Consider the following 25,010-nt stretch of genomic DNA (forward strand, 5'->3'; position numbering starts at 1 on the left):
TACCCAGCTCTTCAAGCTCCAGGGGGGTACCATGGTCTGTGTGTATATTGCTGATGCCCTGGTACCAGTTGGTGCTTGTGCGGTGTGACCAGCACGTGAACACACTGTGTGCTAGCAGCCCGTCAGCTCCCTGGGTCAACATAACCTCAGGAAGACGAGGCTGTACTGGGCAGGCAGCACATTTCCCTCAACAGGCTTTTAAAATAATTGCCTGTAACCCTGAGCTGTGGCTCTCTGCCCACTGGCCAGCCCCACCCCAGGGTTCTGCTGTAGGGGTCACATCTCTGCCCATCTGCAGTCTGGGGCTCCTATGCTACATTTGGGAGGAGGTGGGGTGGAGTGGTGGGGTGTCCCTGTGGGTGGCCTGAGGCTGGGGGGTGGCGGGTGGTGGGTGGCTGATTGAAGTGATAATTGCAGGCAGCAGGCCCTAGCTAATGCATGTTATGATTAAGCCCATTACTGAGGGAGGCAGCTCAAGCGTGGGGGCGGGGGCGGGAAGCAGGGGAGGTGACCATGGGGGTGACTGACAGCTTTTCTCCTGGGGAGGGAGCAGGTGGCCATTGCCTCCTCTGTGTCTTGCCTCTCTCCCCAGAACTACCTCACACAGAGAGAGGAGAGAGTGTTAAGAGAGGCACACCTCACAGATACATGTATCTACCCTGGCCGAGGGTTTCAAGTCCCACTCGGGTGTCTAGAGGCCAGCCTGTATTGGTGAGCAGCAATTCCTGGCCATTGATCTTAAGGTTCTTGATGCTGGGAAACCTTTCAGCCTCAACGCTGAGGGCATTGCCTTTGGGTCATAGGGTCAGACTGGCTGTAGTTGGATGGGCATCAGGGACTGGCCCCATTCATTTCACCAGGTGTTATAGATGCCAGTCCAGCAGCCACATGCCAACTGGCTATGGAATGGGTGGACCAGCTTGCTGATCTTCTATCGTGTGAGCATGGAATCTGACCTACTTGTCTATGGAGAATGTATTTTAGCGTTTTCATTGAACAGAGGCCCAGAGTACTTACATGATTTTCCCAAGAACACACAGCAAGGTCTAGATCAGACCCTGGGTAACCCTTGCATCTCAGCCAGGCTCCTTATCAGCTGTGTGGCTTTGTGAAATTCAAGGTATCTTGGTTGCATTCTATGTAAAACAGGGGAATAGTAATGCTCACACCTGGGATCATTCTGGGGGACTGAATGAGATAATTTAGCTTTAGAGTCCAGGGCCTGGCCCAGAGGCTATGTCTTAATTAGGATTCAGTTACTGCAATATAAACATTATGATCAAAAGCAACTTGGGGAACAAAGAATTTATTTCAGCTTACAGTCCTTCATGATGGGACATCAGGGCAGAAACTCAAAGCAGGAACCCAGAAGCAGGAACTGAAGCAGAGGAGTGCTGCTGCTTATTGGCTTGCTCCCTGTGGCTTGCTCAACCTGCTTTCTTATAAAAGCCAGGACCACCTGCCCAGGGTAAGCATTGCCCACAGTGGGCTGGGCCTTCCCATGCCAGTTATTAATCAAGAAAATGCCCCACAGTCTTGCCTATGGGCCAATCTAATGGAAGCATTTTCCCAATTGAAGTTCCCTCTTCCCAGACGACCCTGGTACGTGCCAAGCTGACTAAAAATCAAACAAACAAAAAACAATTAACCAGGTCAGATAAGTATTTTAGCATTGGCTCTGACCTTTGACTCATCCTTGCGGTGGAATCCTATGGGGTCATCAAGATTCTAGGCCCCTGGTGTATACATGCATCTCTCCCTGTAATTCAGTCAAACACTCATCTAGATACTACTGTGAAGTGGTTTTGAAGATGCCATGAATATTCCAGTGAGTTGACCTCGAAATGGGGGAAATTGTCGAGCAGAATTGACGTAGCACATGAGCCCTGTAGAGCAGAACATTCTCTTGGTTGTTCAGTATGATCCAGTAGATGTTCAGATTCGCTGTGAAGCAGATAACCCCTTGCTGGCCTTAGAGATGGGGGTGCTGATTAGGATGCAGGTGACCCCCAGGAGCTAAGAGTAGCCCCTGGTGGACAGCCAGCCCAAGCCAGATACCTGAATCATCCAGCTACAAGGAACAGAATTCTGCCCCACCAGTGACCATGGCAAAGGACCCTGAGTCTCATGGGAGAGTGACAGTGTGGCTGACACTTTGATCTAAGTCTAGTGGGACATGGAGCACAAGTCTATAGTCAGCCACACCTGGGCCAGGAACACAGAGACTGTGAAAGAGTCCAGCTGTGTTCTGTTGGCTGTGTTTGGAGTAGCCTGTTAGGCAGTGACAGAAAATGAAAACCTCCTTTGGCAACAGTGGCAGAGGCCCTGGGATATCTTTCCAGGAGGGGCTTGGAACCAAGCTGATGGCATTCCCAGATGTGACTGGTTTTCTAAGCCGGTGGACACCTACTTAGCTTTGGCTCACTCTGTGGCCCAGGGGCCAGCGGGGGAGTTAGCTAGGGCAGGAACTTAGCACCAAGACTCCCTGGCCAGAGGTCAGCCTAGAACTGGGGGTCCTGGCATCCTGCCACTGGTTTTCAGAGGATACTGTAGAAGACCTTTGCCAAGCTCCATTGCAGTCCACACCTGGATGGGTGAGTGCAGAGCACAGAGCTGGGCATGGACGTCCATGGTCTTACACAGGCGCTCCATAGGGCCCTAAACTCTGTTCTGGTCCTCCATCCATTTTGCCTAGTTTCTGCCTGTATCCCTTCCCCAAACACACATAGACATTCTAGAAGGCCTCACCTAGGGCCAGAGCCAGACTTAGCCCCTTGAGACTCCCTGTCCACGCGGACCCCCACCCCTCCCCACCCCCCCCCCACCCCCGCTCTGCATCCAGGCTCTCTTTCCTAAAAGGAACAGTTAATGGCTCAGCTTTAATTACCTAACAATCCCCTTCAGCTCCAATCACTTGAAATAATGATGGAGTGCTGGGGGAGGGGACCTGGAGACCCTTTGAGCCAAGGAAGATTCCTTTGGGGTCCCTTTGCTTTTTTTGCAGCAATGGTCAGTGGCCATGGTGATAGGCAGGAAGGGGTACCTAGGCTGTGAGGTCCAATGTCACACAGTCCCTAATCCCCTACCTGATTTCTGTCTGCAGCAAGAGCTGAGCTGTCGGTCTGCCTTTCCATCAAAACCGTGAGCCCCAGAGGCCTAGCTGTCAGAGCCGCAGGCTTGCAAGCCTGACTTCCAAATGCCCTGTCCTTTCAACCTCGGATTGATACTGCCTTGCCTGCTCTGTTGGCCCGGCCCCACCCTGACCCCGTGCCCGGTACCCAAACCTCACTAGACAGGATGGATGGTGCAGTGGGAAAAATCTGCTTCCAGCAGACTGAGGAAGAGAGGCTGCCACTGGGGACAGAGCAAGCCACGAGAGAACGTCAGGGAGGGACAAATCTGGTACAGGATGTCCCCAGAGCAACAGATGAAAGATGGCTGGGCCACCTCGGACCAGGAGATCCAGAAAAGGCTTTTGGAGGCAGGATGTCTGGACAGGAGGCCAAGGTCCCAGACAAAGGTCTGAGACTCCGTCAGAGAAAAGCTAGCCCTAGCACCTGTCCTCTCCATACTCAGCACCTACAGCTTAGGTCCTGGACCTTACAGCTGGACCCCAGCCAGCTGCAAGATGCCCTTGCCTGAGTTTCTGGGCACAGTTGCGGAGCTGTTCAAAAAGTAGAGTGGACTTGAGGAAGGACACTCAGTTGCCATGAGGAAGAATGTGGGGCCACACCAAGGAGACCTCAGAAGCCAGGGGCTCCCATGGGGTGTGGATATACAGGCCCGAGTAGACGGGAAGAAATAAGGAGAGTCTTCAGGATGGTCCTCCCCATATATGTACAGTTAAATCTTTTGAACCAAGAAGACACTTAGATATTTATTAAGATAAAACGTTGTTCTAGAGGCTGGGGAGAGGGCTCAGTTGGTGAAGTGTGTGCTGTGCATGCGTGAGGAGCTGGGTTCAATTCCTAGACGCTGGGTGTGGTGGCCAACGTGGTGCCGGGGAGGTGGGTACAGTGGATCCCTGGAGCCCCACAGAGAGCAGCAAGTCTGTGCTGGGCTCTGGGCAGGACTGTCGGGACTCAGTGGGGCACACCCCAAGCCCACGGAGAGAGCACACGTCCAGACTTGAGGACTGACAATGCCACTTGGGAATGCTCCAGGAAGCCAGAAAGATGGCTGTCAATTGGCCAAGAGGTGGCGAGGAAGGATGTTCCAGTCAGGAAGGTCCTGAGGTGTAAGGGAGTCAGCCGTGTTCTGGGAAATGAAACTTAGCCGGAGTTACATGGGGAAGAGGAGGAGAAGGTGCGGACGACTCAGAGTGGGAAGGACAGAGAAGGACGTGGACGTGGCCAGGCTGGGGAGCAAGAGCTGAGCTGGTAAGGTGCTCGTCATGCACACATGAGGACCGTCGTTGGACTCTCAGAACCCCAGTTAAAAACAAAAGCAAGCCGGGCGGTGGTGGCGCACGCCTTTAATCCCAGCACTCGGGAGGCAGAGCCAGGCAGATCTCTGTGAGTTCGAGGCCAGCCTGGACTACAGAGTGAATTCCAGGAAAAGGCGCAAAGCTACACAGAGAAACCCTGTCTCGAAAAACCAAAAAAAGAAAAAAAAAAAAACAAAAGCAAACCAAAAAAGCTGATGTGGTGCCCATGCTTATAAAACTCATACCAGGAAGGTGGGGACAGGAAGCTCCCTCAGGGCCGGATGGCCAGCCAGCCTAGTCTACTTGATGAGCTCAAGGCCAACGAGAGACCTTGTCTCAAAATACAAAGTAGGTAGTACCTGAGGAAGGACACCTGCAGGAATATATTAAAGTGACTAAACTTAGTCCTGAGGGGTGACTCGGGGTTCTGGGGACTGCAGGCCAGTGGGAAGCCAAGGCAGCTGCCTAGACCAAAGGATACACAGTGAAGAGTCAGGGCTTCACACAGGAGCCCAACTGGGGACCTAAACTAGATTGGGTGCGGGAGATCCCAGGCTTCTTTGGTCTCTGTCTGTCACCCTAGCCACCAGGAAGTGACATTTCATTTCTCAAATTAAAAAGTCATTTCCTAGCCGGGCGTGGTGGTGTACCCTTTAATCCCAACACTTGAAAGGCGGAGTCAGGTGGCTCTCTGAGTTTGAGGTCTACAAAGTGAGTTCCAAGCCAGCCAGGGCTACACAAAGGAAAAAATGTGCCCCCACCCACCCCAGCCACTTCATAGCCAGGCTTGATAGCGTGCTCTGACTGTGATCCCAGCTACTTAGGAGGTTGAGCAGGAGGATCACTTGAGCCCAGGAGTTCCAGGCCAGCTGGGGCAACATAGTGAGACCCTGTTGCAACAATTAACTAACTAAATAATAAATGAAGGACAATTTTAAAATACAGTTTGAGCTGCGAATTACTGGATGGTCTGAATCCTGGGAAGCCAGATGACCAGGCAGTGAAGACCAGGACTTTGAGAGGTGGCAGACCAGCCAGGAGGCTGGCATAGGACTCTGAAAGCCAATAGATGGGGCTCAAGCTGCTCCCAGACCTCACTATGGGCTGAGGCAGAATTGATGGGCACCCTTAACTCAATCAGTGACAGAACAGCATAAGTGGAGGCATGGGTCTGGGTTGTGGGTGGGGTGTATGCACCTGTGGCACCCCCATCGCCCGCTGTGGATATTCATTTTCCCACGGAGAGCCATAGTTAGCAATGTGCAGCCATCTCTAAGAGCCGACCTTTCTACCCGCCTCCCTGCCACACCAGCCACTAGGGAGAGTCATTTCATTTCTCAAATTAAAAATCCATTTTGTGCCGTGAATAATGGATGGATGAGGCCAGGGAGGCTGGGTGGAGGGCAGGAAGCTGGTTGTGGCCTAGGAGACACCACAGAACTGCTGGGAAACCAGGGCACTGACTGGATGGGGTAGAGGCTCGGGTGTATCCCAGGGCTGACACAGTGCAGGGGCCAGGATTCAATCCCACAAGGTATAGAGCTGTGCCTGACCGTAGCTAGGTCTCTGATTGGCTGGTCTGGCTTCAGGCTATAGCCCTCTTTTAGGGCAAGACACACAGCACTTTGGTGAATGCTCAGTAGCTGTGAGTCCTTAGTGTGACTACTGCTGTCCTAAAGAGTGCCAGAGGTGGGGCTACTGGTGTTCCTTCCTAGAACCCAGACTCAGTGACGCCCCATCAGCAGAGTCGTTGGGATATGCCCTTGGCTCGTGTGGAGGCAAAGAACTGTATCCAAATCCTTCCTTCTATTCCGTCCCGCACTCCGTTGTGCCTTCTCTGACTGACACCTGCCTCCTCTCCCGGAGCTGGGCTTCTAGAGACTCCCTAGGGGCTCTGCTGGACTCAGCTAGGCTGGGCCGAGTCCTGTCACTCTCCTGCTAATCAGTTCTGGGATTGCCTAGTAATTGAAGGAGGATCTCTGAGAACCCCGGAGACTGAGGAAGCAAGGAGCTGGAGTTCCGATCCCTGGGCCTCACTCATCTTCCTCTTCTGAAGACAGGCAGGAGAGAGAAGTGGGGAGGTCTTTGGACCTTTTCTATGGACAGCCTGACCACAGAACATGTCATGGTGATGAGGACCCAATTCTAAGCTAACTCCTGCTGCCCCTGGTCCTACACTCAGGGCTCAGTATGAAAAACAAGATGTTGAACAGAACAGATAGACTGGGAGGCCCAACAGCCTGGCTGGGAGACAGATGAATGGATCAATGGCAGCTGAGTGTGGGAATGGGAACCAGATGAACAGAGTGCATGGGCTGGCCCCGAGGAAGGAAGGACCGAGGACCAGGGTCTCCATCCTCCTGTGGCCGCAGTGGGAAGTCCCTGGGGAAGCACGTTTGCCTCTGTGCCTTCCTGTCGGAGTAGTCGGCTCCTTGAGACAATATCCATTTTTATATTTCTTGGAAATTTCACGGCATTCATTTCGGGGAAAATAAAAGCTGTCATTGCTGGAGAAATGATACCAATCAGGGCCTGAAAAGGCTGGAAAATTATCCTCCTGGAGATGGAATGTTGAGGGAAAATGCAGATTAAAAGCACAAAGAACCACTCTGCTACCGCCCTGCCCTCCCCTCCCCCTCACGGAAACACGGCATTCTGCGTAATTCCATCTCCCCTCAGTAGAATTAACTGGACCTGAGAATAATGCTTGGGCGCAGAGGAGGACCTTAGGATGGCCAGATCCAGAGACATCTCTGAGAGCGGGGCTTAAGAGATAAAGAGATGGACAGACTGGACAGGCAGGACAGGGGAAGAGGTGCTACTGAAGGCTAGTGACTGGGTAGCTGACTGGAGAACAGCCCCAGAGGAGGGAGACAGGATGGTGGACTCATTTCTTCATTCCCACCTTACCATGAATTCCATCACATGGGTATTTACCAATGTCTGAAACATTACTTAGGCCAGAGTTGCAGGCAGGAGCCACAGCCCTGGGGTTGCTGAAGCTGCGTGGTCCTTTGCCAGGGACACGGGAAGAGATGGGTGAGGCAAGGCAGAGAGAGCAGATTCCCGAAACAGTTTCAGTTCTGGAAGCTCCTGGTTCTCTGTCACATGTAGGCCTCACCCTTTGGATACAGTGGAGAAGCAAAGATGGTCTGTCTCCTGGAAGGAGGGAGGTCCAACATTTAAAAAACAAGCGCAACTAGAAGCCGTGGAAGGCTGGTTAAATTCAGCCCGTGTACTCCCATGAGGTGTAGTTCTGAGCGAAGTGGGGTAAGAGCCCTCCCTCTCCTGGCCCACAGCATCCTTTCCTTGGTCCTTCTCCCTATGTGGGCCAGGGACTTTCTGGCACTGATGGCAGGGAAAAACTAAGGTTGAGGAGGCCCCAGCTCCAGCCTCTTCATGCAGCCTCCCCAGTAGAGCTAGGTGAAGGGCATTGCACCAACCAGAACCCAGACGGGGCAGGCACGAGCTCCAGTTAAAAGGACAAAGAAGTGCCAATGCCGAAGGCGCCTGGCAGAGTGCAGGGCAAGATACAAGCTCTTCTCCTTATTCTCCCACAGCCCATTGGAGTCTTCCCTGGGCTGGGCTGCTGTGGGCTCGGCCCAGACGGCCCTGTCGCCTCCAGATCTGCCTCCAGACCTCCAGCTTCAGCCCCTTTACCGCAGACTGTAGGTGGCTCCAAGCAGAGGCACCTCATCAGAAGGGACTGCGCTTCCTCCTCCCGGGACAGATCTGGACTCCGAGTCCTGGAGCCTGAAGCTGGTGCACCACCCTCAGGAGTGTGTCTCCGCGGTCGCCATCCCCACCTCCCCGCTGCGGGAGCTGACAGGTAGCCCAGAGGGAAGCAGGGAGAAGGAGGGGTGCAGGGGGCGGGAGGAGGAGGGTGGAGCTGCCTGCGCGCCCCCTCCTTCGGGGCCGGCGGGCGGCGCGGCGCGGCGGCAGAGGAGGCGGCGGGCGCACGGAGCGGCAGCCAGCCCAGCTCCTCTCCGGCTGAGGCCGGGATTGCTCCCGACTCTTCGGTCCTCGCCCGGCTCAGACGCGCACCTGCCCGGTAAGTGTCATTTGGGTCCACTGCCGCCGAGGCCAACCATCGCAGCCACCCCTGGGGCCAACGCGGCCGCTGAGCCGAGCTTCTTGGCTTTGTCTGTGTCCTCCCGGCTCTGGCTCCAGCTGCGGCTGCGGCTGCGACTCTAGGACTCGGTTCTTAAGCTCCGCTGACTGCACCGCGCGACGCAGGAGACTCCGAGCTCAGGGCCGGCGTAGCAAAGGGGTGAAACTTCGCCCAACTTTGGGTTCTGGGGAGAACCTGTTGACGCCAGGAATGGCCCGGGGCTGCGATGGGTGGCAAATGATGAAACCAATCTCTGGTCAGGGCCGTCGGGGATGTTTGTGTTGGAGAAGGGGGCTGGAGGAGGCTGCTGTTTGGGGAAGGGGCTGGTGGGCTTTGGGGCTACCGAAGAGAAACAGCCAGAAGCTGGCTTGAGAGTGGTCCGGCAGACTTCCCCGAGGACAAAGTTTGGGTGTCTCTGATAGCTTTTTAGTGCAGAGAGCTGAAGGAGGCTTCAGGGTCCGCATAGAGGCGCCCCTGACCACACCTCCTTTCTCTGGCTTCTGCTTCCCCCTCCCCCACCTGGCCTTGGCTGGAGCAGACGAGGGGCAAGAAAGGCAAAGGCAAAGGAAACAGGTTGCCGGTGAAGCCCCACTTTGTGCCCGGTGCTCTTTTGCTTTATACCAGGGCATCCCAGCTGCGGCGAGCATGTGGAGACGGGGGAAGGCAGGTTAAAAGGCTACTACTATTCCCGTAAGAGCTGGTGGCTACCGAGCCCTCCTCTTTCCTTCTTCCTTGGGTGGCGAATCGAAGCCAGGCACAGGCTTTGGTTATGGATCACAGGTGGTCTCCATCTTCTTAAACTAACCTCCATCTCTTGTTCCTGGTCACTCCCCTCGCTTTCTAGGGCCTCTCTGAGCCTACTAATGTTCCCTTCCTACAGCTGCGACCAAGGGCCATGTGGGCGCCGACCAGAAAGCCCTTAGACAGAAGCAGCCTATAACCAACCGACCAAACAAGGCGTGTGCAACCACAGCCTCGGCACCATGGAGGCCCCATATTCCATGACTGCACACTATGATGAGTTCCAGGAAGTCAAGTATGTAAGCCGGTGTGGCACCGGGGGCGCCCGAGGGACCTCGCTGCCTCCAGGCTTCCCGAGGGGCGCAGGGCGCAGCGCTAGCGGGACCCGGACCGGGCTGCCACGTTGGAATCGACGCGAGGTGTGCCTGCTCTCGGGTCTGGTGTTTGCCGCCGGCCTCTGCGCCATCCTGGCGGCCATGCTGGCGCTCAAGTACCTGGGCCCGGGAGCGACAGGCGGTGGCGGAGCCTGTCCCGAGGGCTGCCCCGAGCGCAAGGCCTTCGCGCGCGCCGCCCGCTTCCTGTCTGCCAACCTGGACGCCAGCATCGACCCGTGCCAGGACTTCTACTCGTTCGCGTGCGGGGGCTGGTTGCGGCGCCACGCCATCCCCGACGACAAGCTCACCTACGGCACGATCGCGGCCATCGGCGAGCAGAACGAGGAGCGTCTGCGGCGCCTGCTGGCGAGACCCGCGGGAGGCCCCGGCGGCGCTGCGCAGCGCAAGGTGCGCGCCTTCTTCCGCTCGTGCCTCGACATGCGCGAGATCGAGAGGCTCGGGCCTCGGCCCATGCTCGAGGTCATCGAAGACTGCGGCGGCTGGGACCTGGGCGGCGCGGCCGATCGCCCGGGGGCGGCTCGCTGGGACCTCAACCGACTGCTGTACAAGGCGCAAGGCGTGTACAGCGCGGCCGCGCTCTTCTCGCTCACAGTCAGCCTGGACGACAGGAACTCCTCGCGCTACGTCATCCGCGTGAGTGTGTTCCCCCCCCCACCCCCACCCCCACCGGCAAACCCGGCGCCCCTCCTGAGACCTGGGACCCTCGGCGCCGCGTGCCCCACGCTCGATCCCGCGCCCGAGATGCGGGTTCGGACCGCGAGGGGCGCGGGGAGGAGTGGAGCGCGGGCGGGCAGAGCGCGGGAGGAGGGCGCAAGTAATTTCCCTGGAGTAATTGCGGTGTTTAGCTGAGCCGCGGGAGCCGCAATTCCCAGCCCTCAGGCAGGCGGGGTTCGGGGAGTAGGGGACCGCGGGCTGCCGCCCTGAAAGTCTGGGGTTGGCCAGGAATTCCAGAGGCACCAACTCCTAGTACAGCGCCCCATGGTGTCCCTACAGGTGGGGAAAGTGAAGGCCGTTGGGAAGGACTGAAGGGTGGGCTCTCCAAGGCGTCTTCAGGCTGGACTAACAGCAATGGGGTTCGGCTAGTTTCTCTGGATGGATGGATGGATGGATGGAGGGGTTAGTTTTCATGCTCCGGGAGCTTGTGGCAATGTGTCTATGTTTGGTTCATCTTCTCTTTTGTGACAGTTGGGTGGGGACGCTGGCAAAGCGGCCATTCACTTCTGACCTGGAGTCCCTGTTTCTCTCCTCAGATTGACCAGGACGGGCTCACCCTGCCTGAGAGAACCCTGTACCTAGCTCAAGATGAGGAGAGTGAGAAGGTGCCTGGGCATGGCATGGGGTGGGGCTTCTGGAAAGGAAGGGGCTCCAGGAAGGGAGTTTCAGGGGTAGGTGTCTCCCTAACTGAGGGGCTCCTGTCTTGGTGCAGATCCTGGCTGCATACAGGGTGTTCATGGAGCGTCTTCTCAGGCTACTGGGGGCGGATGCTGTGGAACAGAAGGCTCAAGAGATCCTTCAACTGGAACAGAGGCTGGCCAATGTGAGCAGGAGGGGCTAGGACTCCGGGGACTGGGACATGGGCAGGGAGCATAGATCAGGCCCGGGTCTATCTGGTCTCCACTCCAGATCTCTGTATCAGAATATGACGATCTCCGTCGGGATGTCAGCTCCATGTACAACAAAGTGACCCTGGGGCAGCTGCAGAAGATCACCCCCCACGTGAGTGCTCCCAGACCTGGTGGATGGGTGCTGCGGGGGGGGGGGGGGGGGGGAGGACCGGGACGGCAGGTCACCTTCTTTAGGTATGTCTGAGGTCTTCCATGCCCCCCATGCCTTGTTTCCCCACAGTTGCGGTGGAAGTGGCTGCTGGACCAAATCTTCCAGGAGGACTTCTCTGAGGACGAGGAGGTGGTGCTGCTGGCCACAGACTACATGCAGCAGGTGTCTCAGCTCATCCGCTCCACACCCCGCAGGTGAGGCTCACACCCCCACCCCTGCACTCTTGGCTCCTTCCTTGCCTCAGGGCCTCTCCTTCAGCAACCTAGTCCACTTGGTGACCTTGGTAAACCCTGTCTCCTCTGAAGCCACACTTCAGGAGGCAGGTGGGAGCCCTGGGATGGGAATCCACATCCTGGGGCCACATGCTGGTGCCCACTCCTCCCCTGTGGGAGCCTGGATAGATTGGGATTCCCTTGAGCTGCCCTCAACCTCCTGGGATGGTGAGACAGAGAGTTTGGACGTCACTAAGGGATATGTCGCTAAAGTCATACTGCACGTGGGTAGATCCTTGGGGGGAATCCTGTTAGTCCCTGTACATCCAGGGAAGGAAGAGAAGGCTATCTAGGCAGCCATCTCTGAGTGCCTGTGTCCCATACAGAAGCTGGAAACTATGCTGGTCTGTCAGGGTCAGGCTGAAGGGCTCTTGTTATTAGTAAGATCATATTCTGCTGTGTGGCTGGGGCTTGGGACATTTCAAAATTGATTTCTGCATATCTGAATTGACCTCTTTCCCCTTCTTAGTGGGCACGGTGGGTACTGGGTCCTATCCTAGCATGGGAGCACAGGTAGGTAGGACGTAACCTACCTGCATGTCTGTCTGGACAACCCCCTGCTTTACCTGGCCTCCAGGATCCTACACAACTACCTAGTGTGGCGTGTGGTGGTGGTTCTGAGTGAGCACCTGTCCCCACCATTCCGTGAGGCACTGCACGAACTGGCCAGAGAGATGGAGGGCAGTGACAAACCCCAGGAGTTGGCCCGAGTCTGCCTGGGCCAGGCCAACCGCCACTTTGGCATGGCTCTTGGTGCCCTCTTTGTACATGAGCACTTCTCAGCTGCCAGTAAAGCCAAGGTCAGGCTGCCCTGGGTCTAGGGTGGGGGTGCAGGTGGTGAGCTCGGTGTGGACAATGGAAGACCCCATACCTCCCCTTGTGGCTCAGGGCGTAGGTTGGGCATTGGGCTTAGCTGTCCCTGAGGATCTAGGATGCTCCTCCCGGGCCTCTCCTCCCCTACGAAGCTTGCATGCAGTCAGCGGCAGGTGGCCTGCTCTGCCTTTCCCCTGCTGTCCATCTTCGCCGTGCTCAGGAGACATGGCCTTAGGACTGCATAGACCTGTGCTGGGATGGTTCCTTCTTCCAGGCTGGGAGCTTGCTCTTATGCCTCTGAGTGTAGGCCCTGCTTGCTGTGTCTCTCCCTGGTGCTCAGCATGGTGCCCTGGACTGAGAAGCGGGTAGTAGAAGATAGGAATCCCTTTGGTGCCAGGTGCTGGGGTCAGATCTAAAACTTCCGAGGTTGACCCTTGATCCCCAGTGTCTGACCCTCAGGTACAGCAGCTGGTGGAAGATATCAAGTACATCTTGGGCCAGCGCCTGGAGGAGCTGGACTGGATGGACGCCCAGACCAAGGCAGCAGCTCGGGCCAAGGTGAGATAGGGTCTGAATCCCAGGGTTGGCTCCGCAAATATTGTTCAAGTGCCTACTGGGTATCAGGCCCTGGGAATAAGAAGAAAGAGGCAAGATACCTTTATGGAATTGACTGGTCTGTTCTGTCCTACCTGGATCGCAGACCCAGGCTGGTCCAAAGCTCTATGTTTTGTTTTGTTTTGCCTGTGAGAGGCTGTTTCCTGAGGCCCTGGGTCCCTTACCTTGTCTTTCACCTTCAGCTCCAGTACATGATGGTCATGGTTGGCTACCCAGACTTCCTGCTGAAACCTGAGGCTGTAGACAAAGAATATGAGGTAGGCAGGATTTCATTGCGGCCAGGCCCCAGGGAAGCCTGTCACCAGACTTGGAGGAGGAACCATGGTTCCCTGGCTCTGGGCTGAGGACTGCCCATCTCCATGCAGTTTGAGGTTCATGAGAAGACCTACTTCAAGAACATCCTGAACAGCATCCGATTCAGTATCCAGTTGTCTGTCAAGAAGATTCGACAGGAGGTGGACAAATCCACGTGGGTGCCTGGCCCTGAGCTCGGGGTCAAGGAGGGCCGTGAGGGAAGCAAGGGCATGCTGGCATGCTGGGTACATGGGTCTGTGTAGAGCACAAGTGAGGAGAATAAGGTGATGGCCTAGCCCAGGGGAGGCCAGAAGATGCACTGTTAGAAGCTAGCTGTGATAGCAGGACCACATTGAAGGAAGCTAGGTGTGAGGCTCCTCGGGGAAGGAGTGTGTACCCTCCAGGTGACTCTGGCCTCCTCACATAGGTGGCTGCTCCCGCCACAGGCTCTCAATGCCTACTATCTACCCAACAAGAACCAAATGGGTAAGGAGGTGTGTCCGGGCCTGCCCGGGGTGGGCTGGAAGAGGACGTGTTCCCCACTAACCAGACCTTCCTTTTAGTTTTCCCAGCTGGCATCCTGCAGCCCACCCTGTATGACCCTGACTTCCCACAGTAAGTAAAAGAGTGCAGCTGGTCCCCCCAGCCCTGTCTGCAGGGGGCTGGGGTCGGGGAGTTACACACCCTGGGTTCCCATAGTCCCGTTTCATTTCATCTGTGGTAGTTAGAAGAAACTGTAGGTGATAACGTCCTGATTATACCCTTGCTCTAGATCACTTGCTGCAATAAAATAACCTGACCAGAGGCAACTTTGGGAGGAAAGGGTTATTTGGCTTGTACTTCTAGGTCACAGTCCATTATTGAAGGAAGTCAGGCAAGAACCCGTGGGGGAATGCTGCTTGCTCACCCTCTGGCCCGCTCTCTGGCTCAGTTTCAGCTTACTTTCCTATACATCCCAGGCCCACCTGCCTAGGGATGGTGCTGGCCACAGTGGACTGGGCCCTCCCCCATCGGTCATCAGGCAAGACAGTCTCCCAAAGACATGGCCACGGGCCAATCTGAGCTGGGCAATCCCCCACTGAGACCAGCTCAGATGACTCTAGGCTGTGCCAAGCTTACGGCTAAAGCCAACTAGCATATCCCTTACCCATCTTAGGTCCAGAAAGTGGAGGAGCGTAGAGATGAGGAAGGAGGCCTGGTCCTCAAGTAAATTCCTCAGTTCCTTTCCTGCTTCTTTTAACTCACAGCCTCCATCAACTTTGTAAGATGTTATTTCCCAAAACACAGCTGGACATGTGTCGCTGGTTCCTTTCACGGAGCCTGTGAGGAGGCTGAGGGACACATGCCCAGGGCCTTGGAGATGCCTAGGCCTCTGAGGCCTCGCTGGCCACCTGCCAGGAGCAATAGGGGCCTGGGCAGCAATGTGGGGCTCTCAGAGGGCAGGAGAAGGCTAGGGCCTAACCTGCTGCTGTGGCCCAGGTCTCTGAACTACGGGGGCATCGGCACCATCATTGGACATGAACTGACCCATGGCTACGATGACTGGGGTGAGAGAGGCTTGGGGGAGGGGAGGACAGGTACTGGGGGAGTCATAGGGGATGAGCCAGTGTTGGCTGGTGGGAGAGGAGGGGCTTAGTGCTCAGCCTGGCCTTAGAGTGAGGCTCACTCTTGGCATACTGGCATACCCCTCTACTGCCCACAGGGGGCCAGTATGACCGCTCAGGAAACCTACTGCATTGGTGGACAGAGGCTTCCTACAGTCACTTTCTGCGCAAGGCCGAGTGCATTGTTCGCCTCTATGACAACTTCACGGTCTACAACCAGCGGGTGAGACCTTCCCGCCTCGTCTTTAGTGCCCTTTTAGCTGGCCACAGACTGGAAGCATGGGTGCATGCCCATGCACACATACATGTACCTGCACACACGCTCCGGATTCCCATGTGCACGAACAGCCACATTGTTCACGAAGAAGACTCACACAGGGGTGAGGGGAGGAGGAGGCTTCTCCTGAATTCCCTGGGGAAGCGGGAGGGGCCGTAGCTCAGGGCAGCCAGAGCTGTGTGAGGCCAGCAGGGCCCATGCAGCTCCTTTCTCTTCCTTTTCGGCGGCGGCGGCAGGTGAATGGGAAGCACACACTCGGTGAGAACATCGCCGACATGGGAGGCCTCAAGCTGGCCTACTATGTGAGTCACCCAGCCTGCTCCCTGTCTCTGCTGGGGGACAGGCGGAAACTGATGAGAGCCCCAGACATGGTCCCTCTCTTCTCTTCCTGCTGATGCTGTGGCCTAGGCTGGGGTCCTCTGGGGGGCGGGGAACACGCACCACCTTCACTGGGAGAACAGAGAGGACTACCTGGAGGGGGTGGCACTATCCTGGGATCAATGTACCAAAGCAGGAAGGTGAACAGGCAGGGAAGACAATGGAATGGAGGGGGGGGGGGGACGTCGTTATAGAACTGGGGCTGGTGGGGGAGGATGGCTGGGTGGAGGACGGAGAAGGGGCAGTGTGCGGCACAGGTGCTCACAGCAGCTCCCTTCTCTCGGCGCCCCCAGGCCTATCAGAAGTGGGTCCGGGAGCATGGCCCAGAGCACCCGCTGCATCGGCTCAAGTACACACACAACCAGCTTTTCTTCATTGCCTTTGCCCAGGTGGGCTGGATGGAGACCTGATGGCAGGGGCTGGGCGGGGGGCTGGGCGGGGCTGGGCGGGGCTAGGCAGGAGCTGGGCAGGGGCTGGGCAGGGCTGGATGGAGACCTGATGGCAGGGGCTGGGCGGGGGGCTGGGCAGGGGCTGGGCGGGAGCTGGGCGGGGGCTGGGCAGGGGCTGGGGGGGGGGGGGGCTGGGCAGGGGCTGGGCGGGAGCTGGGCAGGGGCTGGGCAGGGGCTGGACGGGGGTGGGGTGGTGGGGAGGGGGGGGGGCTGGATGGAGACCTGACAGGGTCTGGGCGGGGGCTGGGCAGGGAGCTGGGCGGGGCTGGGCGGGGGCTGGGCAGGGGCTGTGGGGGGGGGCTGGGCAGGGGCTGGGCAGGGGACACAGTGTCCAGGCTGAGTCTCAGCCTTGCCCAGGCCTCAAATGACCGTTCTTAGGGTCCAACCCTCTCCCATCACCTGTCCTCTCAGGGGTGATGGCCCATGGCTTCTGCTGGGGCCTAAGTGTGGGGAAGGGAGGAGGGAATAAGCAGTAGATGCCGCCAGGCTCCATTTTTCCCTCTCCTCCCCTGCCTGCCGGGGGCCTCCAGAACTGGTGCATCAAGCGACGGTCGCAGTCCATCTACCTGCAGGTGCTGACAGACAAACACGCGCCCGAGCACTACCGGTACGCCCATCTGCCTTCCCAGCCGGTCTCCTCCTTGTGTCTGCATGGGGGGCAGAGGGACAAGAAGGGACATGGGTCAACCCAGAAAAAGTGAGGGGTGGCTAGTGAAGCCCCCACTGCTGGGGTCTCTCCTCCATCCCAGGGTCCTGGGCAGCGTGTCCCAGTTTGAGGAGTTCGGCCGGGCCTTCCACTGTCCCAAGGACTCTCCCATGAATCCTGTCCACAAATGCTCTGTGTGGTGAGCCTGGCTGTCTGCCTGTCTACCTGCACGCCCCCACTGCCCTGCACGGATCACCTCCACCAGCTGCTGGGGCAGCATGAGCCCCATGCTGCTCCAGGTCTACATGCCTTCCAACCTTTAAGAGACTGTCTTCCCATCCCCTACAGTCCTTTGCTTCAGCAAGGGCCTGGAGTAGGGGTAAGGCTGGGTTCTGGGGGCACTCGAGGAGGAGATAGGAGGTCCCCACACCTGGCTCCAGGCAGCTGGACCCCAGCTGGGGCTGGACTGTACAGGTCCTGCTGATGTGTTCTTGCTGATAAGTCTGGTCAATAAAGCTGCTGTGCCATCTGTCACCTTGGCCTCCAGACCGAGAGGAAGTGGAGGGTCCTCTGGGTGGGAAGTTCAAGCCGCAGCACAGCTGGGACCCCGGGAAGACATCTGACTCCCTCTGTTTCACCTCTCTACTAACTACTGCTTCCTCCCAGCTCCCCACAGCCATGAGGGAGCTCCCTTCTAGGGCACCCCGAGTCCAGCCCTGTGGCCTGCTGACCCGCCTTTTACTTTTGGGCTGATACAGGGACTTGCTGGCAATGGAAAGCCAGTTTTTTTCCCCCCAGTGTCCCAGCCAGGCCCCAATGTCAGCTTCTCATCTGGGAAGGTGACTGGGGCCCCAGGTTCCATGGACTTGAGATCAGCCTCCATAGCATCTGGCCTGCTGCAGCTTGGAGTGAGGGCTGCTGTGTGAGCTAAGTAGTGGCAGGTAATTAGCTGAGGGGCTCAGGCACAACGGGTGGTGGAAGGGATACAGAATGTACCGCCTGGGCTGCCCACTGGTGCTGCCCAGTCACGGGGAGCAGCGCCAGGTGAGACGATCCTCACGCTGGGCAGTCTGAGAGACCCGTGTCTGCAAGGAAGGAGGTGGCCCTCATTTCCATTTCACCACGGCAGCCCATCTCTTACCAGCCTAGCACACTGCTGGGGTGCTCAGAGAATGTCTGACCAGTGTCCCCAGCCTCGGGTGACATTTAAAAAGTCCCAGTTATCTGAGTTTGTTCTATAATAGTGTGGCCCTGACGAGGGGGCAGGCTCTGAGGAGGAACCCCCAGAGTGGCCAGCTCTTCCTCCTAGTCCGTGGTGGTCACACAGGGTTCCCAGGGGTTGGAGAAGTCTGCAGAGGGTACACTGCTCAGGCTTGGGCACAGAGCCCAGCTCAGAACTGCTTGTCCGGGACATTTTGATGACACTCCTTGGAGGTGTGTCCCATGCAGGCGTCGTTTCTGGACTTTTTTTTCTCCTGGGCTGGGTACGTATATAGCATGGCCCTTGGGTAACTTTGGTAGAAGGACACTCCTTGTGTTTTGACCTATGAGATATTTTGGGGTCCTGATGTCTGATATCCCTCATGTCCTAGACTCATCCCACTCTTCTGGACTGGGTCTAGATAGAACTGGGGCTCCAGACCCAGCCTCCACGTCTCTACCAAGATTCCTCAGCTCTACCCAAGTCCAATCCCTTCTGCCTCTGGGGTGCAGCCAAGGGAGGTCTCAGAGCTGGGGCCCAAGCTCCTCCAACTCCAACCATGCCCTGAGGACATTAGTGAGGTGCTTGGAGAAGATATTCCTTTCCTGGGCTAGAGATTGCTCCTGAGCAGGTAGCCCAAGGCCCAATATCATTGTGTGTCACCCATTAGTTCCCAGGTGCTGTTTCAGATAGACCCTTATAAACACCTTCATCACAACCCAAAGAGGTGGACCTAGCAACAGGTCACCTGCTGCCTTCTGGGTCTTGCGTTCAGGCATCCAGACTCTGTGTCTTCTCATCTGTGTTCTGTTAGGAAATGACAGCACAGACCATGGCCGTTCCCTGGCCAGCCAGGCCCCGAGCTGGAATTGATTAGATCTCCTGAGGGGGAGGAGAATGCATAAGCCCAGAACAACACTGACCCCCCCACCCCCCCCATACACACACGCACACCCCCATACGCCTTAGGTTCCATTCTGTTTGATGAGGAGACATCAGTGCAGCCGTGAAGAACCTTCTAGGCCATAATGACAGGAGTCTAGAAGCCCAGAAGGGCAGTGATCGGACTGGCTCCATTGAGCTTGTCTTCACAGCAGGCAGACTCCAAATGACACCCTAGGATAACAAATGCAGTCTTCCACTAAGCATTTAATAGCAAGGAAATAAAGGACTGGGGGACGTTCTAACTGCACCTCAGCTTCCAGGCATCCACCTATGCCCATGTGCCCAGAGCTGCCCTACTTCCTCCCTGGCAATATTTTCTGAAATCAGCTGCCTGGGCCTTCTAGGCTGAATCTGATCCCACCACCCATCTTTGTGACTGGCCCTCAAGCCCAGGGGTTACTGCTGTGTGACCTTGGGGGAGATAGATACCTGCTCTGGGCTCCTAGCAGCATATGAGTGAGGAGTGCCCCTAAAGGACTGCCATATGTGATGGTGGGACCCACACATGGGCCACCCCTCTTCCCTCTCCCCTGCTGCATCTCCTCCGCCTTGCCCCATCGTGGCTGCCAGGCATGGTCCATGAGTATGAGCTCACCTTGGATTCTCAAGGCCAGGGATGCTGGGTGTACTCCTCAGCTTGTGTGTGTGGGGGGTATTCCTTTGAAGCTACTTAGATATCTGGAAGGGACATCCTGAAGGTGAGTGGCTCTATCTCTAGCTTGGTGACCCTGGGGTGATGTGACACCTGAAGGGCCACTGTCTTGTGCCACTGAGGCCCAGGCTGCTCTAACATATTCAGTGGGGCCCAGATGTAGGTCTCTATATCCCTGTGGTTGACCTTTGGAGCAGATCCAAATGTCTAGCACCCTGGAGTGTGCTCCAGTGCCAGAGACCCCGAGTGCCATATTTTTTAAATGACTTGAACCTTATTCCAAATGCATTGGAGGTGAGGGTCTTCCACATAAGAATTCCTCTGGGATGGGCCCCTGGGGGTGTGGTCCAGCTCGTCTGCTCCCCACCCCTATGCTGAGCAGCAGTCCATCTCTTCTGTACCTAGTGTACCACTCATACAAGACTGGGGACAGTCCCAGACCTGCAGAAGGGACAAGTTTGGGGGTGCTGAAGGGGTGTGCACAGAAAGGCCGTGTAGCTGGTGAGGTGTCTGCCTCTCTTTCTCTCCCTTCTGAGTCCCCACTTCCCCAAAGCTGGATTTTGACCCTCGCTTTTCCTTGCACCAACACCACATAAAGACTGTGTGTGGACAGATCCCTGGAAGTCTGCAGGCCCAGCCAAATATGGTGAAGTACCAGGCCAAAGAGAGGACCACCCCAAACAAAAAGTGGATGACATTTTGTCCTGAATTTGTCCTCTGACCTCCACTTATATTCATGCATACCCTCTTACACATGTACTCCATGCATGAATGGGTGTGAACACACGCGTGCGCACGCGCGCGCGCTGCGCGCGCGCGCGCGCGCGCACACACACACACACACACACACACACACACGAGGCAGAGAGAGAGAAAGACACCACACATACACATAGAGGCAGAGAGAGAAAGACACCACAGGCACATACAGAGGCAGAGAGAAAGACACACACACTCACAGATCTCAATTTCCTCCTTTTCCTGCTGTCTCCGGATTGTCTAGAAGCTGAGCACTCCCTGCCCACCCCACTGTCCTTTGGAGCCACCCCGTCCGTGCCAGGGGAAGGGCAGAACTGTGGCCAGACTTCAGAGCTTTCCTTCTCTTGGCCATAGCCTCTGTACCAATGAGAGATTTATTTGTACAGCTAAGAATTCCTTCTCTCCCACCCTTTGAAAGAGGAGAGTTTCTGTTTGAATTAGCAACTTCCCTTCCCATCCTTCCTTGGCAAAGGGTCACAGACACTTCTATTACCTCTAAACCCACCGGGGATATGAAGGGGCTTCTTGTGAAACCAGGACCCTATGGGCTTTGGAATCAGTAGCCTGCTGTCCAGGTTTAGGCCACTGAACAGCAATTGATCTGCAGGAGGTGGTCCTTGGGAGAATTCGTGGAGAAAAATCCATTCCTAATCATGCTATTTATAATTCCTTCATACGCTTCGAGAAGGTTTCAGGACAATGAGAAACTAAGCCCATCCTCCCCAGGGAGGTCCTTGCTTTATAAGCTCACTTGTCATTGTGTTTTGAAGTCCATGGATTTGGACAGCACGTAACTGACCGAGAGACCTTGGCAGCCTTGCAGAGGAGTGCAAATCTCCTCTGCTTCATCCGCCAGGCAGTCATTGGGCCTGGAGTGCCATTGGAACTGGAGACTGTGCCTCCCTTTCCTCTTGAGAGAAACCTGGCCTTTCCCATAGTCCTCGTGATGAGCTGGAGCCACACTCTGGGTCCTTGTTCCCCGCTGCCCTGGCACTGTAATTTCTCTAAGGCAAACCACAACCCCCTTCCCTCATAGGTGTTACACCACTCCCTGCCAAATAACCTCCGTCTTTTCCCGTTATTTATGTGACATGAGTTGTGGTTCATTTGGAGCCTCTGGGGTCTCCTGAGGTGAGGACCCTCAGCTTTTGCTTACTTGCAATCTACCTTTGAGGTATCTCCCTGTACACTCTATTTGTTAAAGTCCCTACACTCTGTTATCTATTGCGCATCATAGCTGAGTGTTGGTGGTATAACGGTGAACATAGCTGTTTTTCACTGTGCCTCATTTTACCACATATTACCAGCTCAAGTCACAATCCTACCAGTGTGTTCATCACAAATAAATCCACTTGTGGGGTCACAGAGGGTACTCTCCCTCCCTGCCCTTCCTACCACAGTAATCAGTGTAGGGTTCAAGGTGCCTGAAGTGATGCATGGGGCATCGGGTTCAGTCGCAAGCCGGCCAGAGTCCAGCATGAGCTCATCTGGTGGACCGCAAAGCAGGCGCCTGGCTTCCACGACCTCAGCTGCTGCCTGGATGCGGGAGCCTCTGGCAGCTGCTCACAGCTGATTCATTGGGCCGGCAGGCAGCTCAAATCCCCAAGCCGCTGTCACATGGAGCTGTAAAGGCGCATCTCTCCTTGTCTATACTTTGCATAAATAAGGAAAAAATTCTCCCATCTTCCCGTGGGACCAAACAGTCGCAGGGTTTGCTGTCAGGGGTTTGTGAGACGATGTCTGAAGGTGGCTCCTTGGGGAGCATTTTCCTTTCACCTGAGGAGCCCTGGCCATGGTAAAGAGATCTGAGATGCCATGCTAGCCCATGGTGAGAACCTGTAAATCTGATGTAAAAAGGGCCAGAATACTACATCAGGATTTGGTGGCCCCTTTGTTAAGGTTAGTGGGGAGGGTCTCACTGTTGGGGCAGGAGAAGGCAATTTCTTCCTTAAAGGGCAGTATCAGGCTCTTCCTCCGTTTGGTTCCCTGGCATCATGCCAAATGCTTGCAAGCTGACACCCCCAGTGGACAAGGTTACATCAAGGAGAACTCCTAGCTACTTACAGGTGCTGCAGGCTGTTGTGTGTGCTGCTAGCAAACATGGAAGCTTGGAACAGCAGGAATAAGTAGGCCCTGGGGCCACCTTTGATCAGGGGTGTGATTGGAAACCCCACACTGCTTCTGTAGGCCTCTGAAAGGTCAGAGGCTGGATCGCGAGGAGGCTTCCTCAAGGGGCCATAGCTTGTCATGCACCTGTTTCTAGGACCAGTATCAGATGCTACTTCAGCAGCAAGGGCAAGAGGAGGGCACACCTGGCACCTGCCTGAATCCTCCCAAGTGGCTAAGGCAGCTGTGCCCATTTCCTTCCTTTGTGACACTTTCTATGCCAGCTGTCAGTGCTTGGAAGGGGTCTGTGAGCAGGGGCAGGTAGTGAGAGTCTGTGGTGCCCCTTGGCCCTGGCTGGAGCTGATCTGTGCTCGGGCAAAGGTGACCACCATCATGAGGAGGAGTTATCCTGCTCAGTAGCCTGAGCATCTGGCCCTTGGGGATTTGGCTAAAGGGTACCAGGCCTCCTGAGTGCCTACTATGGGCTCCTGAATGCCTACTATGTGCTACAGTATCTTCAGGCATGCTTCTGTCATATGCTTTGGCACAGCCCTGTACAGTGGACAACCCGTGGCAGGAATAGTCACTCTTCATAAGTAATGTCAACCTTCAGTGCTGGGGATACAGCTCAGACAGTGAAATGTTGGCCTAGCATACATAAGGTACTAACTAGGTTTGATCCCAGTACTGCATAAGCCCAGCATGGTGCTGTATGCCTTGAGGTTCAGGAGTTCAAGGCCAGCCTGGACTGTGAGACTCTGTCTAAAAACAACTAAGCCAAGCCAAACCAACAAAAACCATGGGCCAGGAAGACAGCTTAGTCAACAAAGTGCTTGCTTTTCAAGCCCTTTGAATTTGCTTCCCGCAACCCGTGTAAAGGTCAGGCACATTGGTGGACACGGGGAATGGTGGACACGTGAAATGCCAGCTCTGGGGAGGTGGAGCCAGGAGGATCCCTGAGGGTCACTGACTGGCCAGTCTAGTCTATTCAGTGAGCTACAGATTCAGTAAGAGACTCCGTCTCCAAAACAAATAAATGAACAACAACAAAAAACCCAAGGTGACTGGCTCCTGAGAATATCTAAAATGCTTCTCTGGTCTCTATTTGCACGTGCACACACATGCATCTGCATACACAAGTGTACCACAGGAACACACACACACACACACACACACACACACACACACACACACACTCCGAGCTCCGTACTGGCAGCTTCACCTTCACCTGGGCACCCACCTTCTAGAAGTCTCAGGGGTCCCAGAGGGAAACCAGAGGTTTACCACAAGTCTCTTCCCAGCCCATTCACTCACTTTCTGGGGACGTCAGTGTTTTCAAGTTTAGTGTGGCTACCTAAGTGGGTTTACGGATTATATCATCCAGCTTCAACCAAACTAAGCCTCCAGGGCAGCCAGTGACTCACAAGACTCCTGCCAAGAAACCGCAAACAATCCCACGGAGCCAGAGAGAGAAGTGGCTGACTGACGAGTCCTGTGTGTGCTCATCGCCACCATGTCACGGATGTGGGAGGAGGGCAGGACAACAGACGTTGTAGAGCTGTTTGAGGGCCGGTAAAATGCTTGGCAGACTAAGGTGCTTGCTTGCCAAACCCTTGACGACCTGAGTTCAATCCCTGAGACCCACATGGCGGAAGAAGAGAACTGATAGCTAAAAGTTGTCCTCTGACCTTCTGACCCTCTGACCTTCTGACGTATACACACACACACACACACACACACACACACACACACACACACACACACACACACACACACACAGAGAGAGAGAGAGAGAGAGAGAGAGAGAAAGAGAGAGAGGGATGTAAAATAACTGTTTTTAAAGTCCTGTTTGAAACACTCCCTCCCATCCTTCCGAGTACAGTCTCAGCCCTGGATGCCTTGTGCCTTGAGATATTCATCAACGACAGGATAAAATCCTCATGGTTCACCAGACATGTTTAAAAACAGCCTTCACAACATGAAGACAAACCCCTGCAATTTTTTTCCTTTCGATGTTTAAAGCTATGTGTTTCTCAGCCCAGCACTTTCGATATTTCCCTAAGCAATGATAAATATTTGGAAAGCTCTTGTAAAGTTTCTTACATAACAGCGTAAGACAAAAGAAAAAACACCTAACACCAGGCAAACACTTTTTCTTTCTGCTGCAGTAAAAATGGCAGAAACAATGAACAGTAAATGATCTGTCGACAAACCGAGAGGCATATCTTTGTCAGCAAATACTCCTGAAAGATGTGGGGGAAACATTGCTGTTGATTGGGAGAAATGAGTATTAGAGAAAATTACCCAGTGTGGGAGGTTTTCTCTACAGTTGACTGAAAGTACAGATGTTTCTAACACATCTCAGCTTAAGGTGTCTTCTGGATTCTCTTCCAATAATGAAACACACAAACCACTTTTTTTTTTTTTTTTTTTTTTTTTTTTGGTGTGTGAGCCACTACAGCAGAAAAGATATACTGCCCACAGTAAATGCCTTGTTGAATAAAAGCAATGGCCTATGGGGAGTACGGTGGAAGTTACAATGTTGGAGGA

At 55.3% G+C, this 25,010-nt stretch overlaps 1 protein-coding gene across 2 annotated transcripts; it reads left to right on the top strand.

Moving 5' to 3' along the window:
• Window positions 1-7,146: 7,146 nt before the first annotated feature.
• Window positions 7,147-17,331, top strand: Ecel1 (endothelin converting enzyme like 1). Of its 2 annotated transcripts, none has more exons than XM_052750511.1 (18): window positions 7,147-8,255; window positions 9,418-10,306; window positions 10,924-10,992; window positions 11,100-11,210; window positions 11,297-11,389; window positions 11,519-11,643; window positions 12,299-12,521; window positions 12,994-13,092; window positions 13,332-13,406; window positions 13,515-13,618; window positions 13,871-13,929; window positions 14,007-14,058; window positions 14,923-14,990; window positions 15,146-15,270; window positions 15,561-15,626; window positions 15,996-16,091; window positions 16,682-16,758; window positions 16,901-17,331. In XM_052750511.1, exons 2-18 carry the CDS (start codon window positions 9,521-9,523, stop codon window positions 16,998-17,000), a joined length of 2,328 nt encoding a protein of 775 aa, XP_052606471.1. In that variant the 5' UTR covers window positions 7,147-8,255; window positions 9,418-9,520; the 3' UTR covers window positions 17,001-17,331. The 2 variants fall into 2 exon arrangements, with proteins under 2 accessions (XP_052606471.1, XP_052606470.1); XM_052750510.1 differs by lacking the exon at window positions 7,147-8,255 and adding an exon at window positions 8,344-8,477.
• Window positions 17,332-25,010: the final 7,679 nt, after the last annotated feature.

This window comes from Peromyscus californicus, unplaced genomic scaffold (assembly GCF_007827085.1).
Source record: "Peromyscus californicus insignis strain IS unplaced genomic scaffold, ASM782708v3 Scaffold_21__1_contigs__length_65335640, whole genome shotgun sequence".
Classification (NCBI taxonomy): Eukaryota; Metazoa; Chordata; class Mammalia; order Rodentia; family Cricetidae; genus Peromyscus; species Peromyscus californicus.

Excerpts from the sequence above, each read along its gene's own strand:
- Ecel1 (XM_052750511.1), top strand. The coding sequence starts at position 9,521 with ATGGAGGCCCCATATTCCATGACTGCACACTATGATGAGTTCCAGGAA. Across the intron at positions 13,619-13,870 it reads CAGGAGGTGGACAAATCCAC|GTGGCTGCTCCCGCCACAGG; the intron begins GTGGGTGCCTGG and ends CTCCTCACATAG. Across the intron at positions 16,092-16,681 it reads TCTTCATTGCCTTTGCCCAG|AACTGGTGCATCAAGCGACG; the intron begins GTGGGCTGGATG and ends GGGGGCCTCCAG.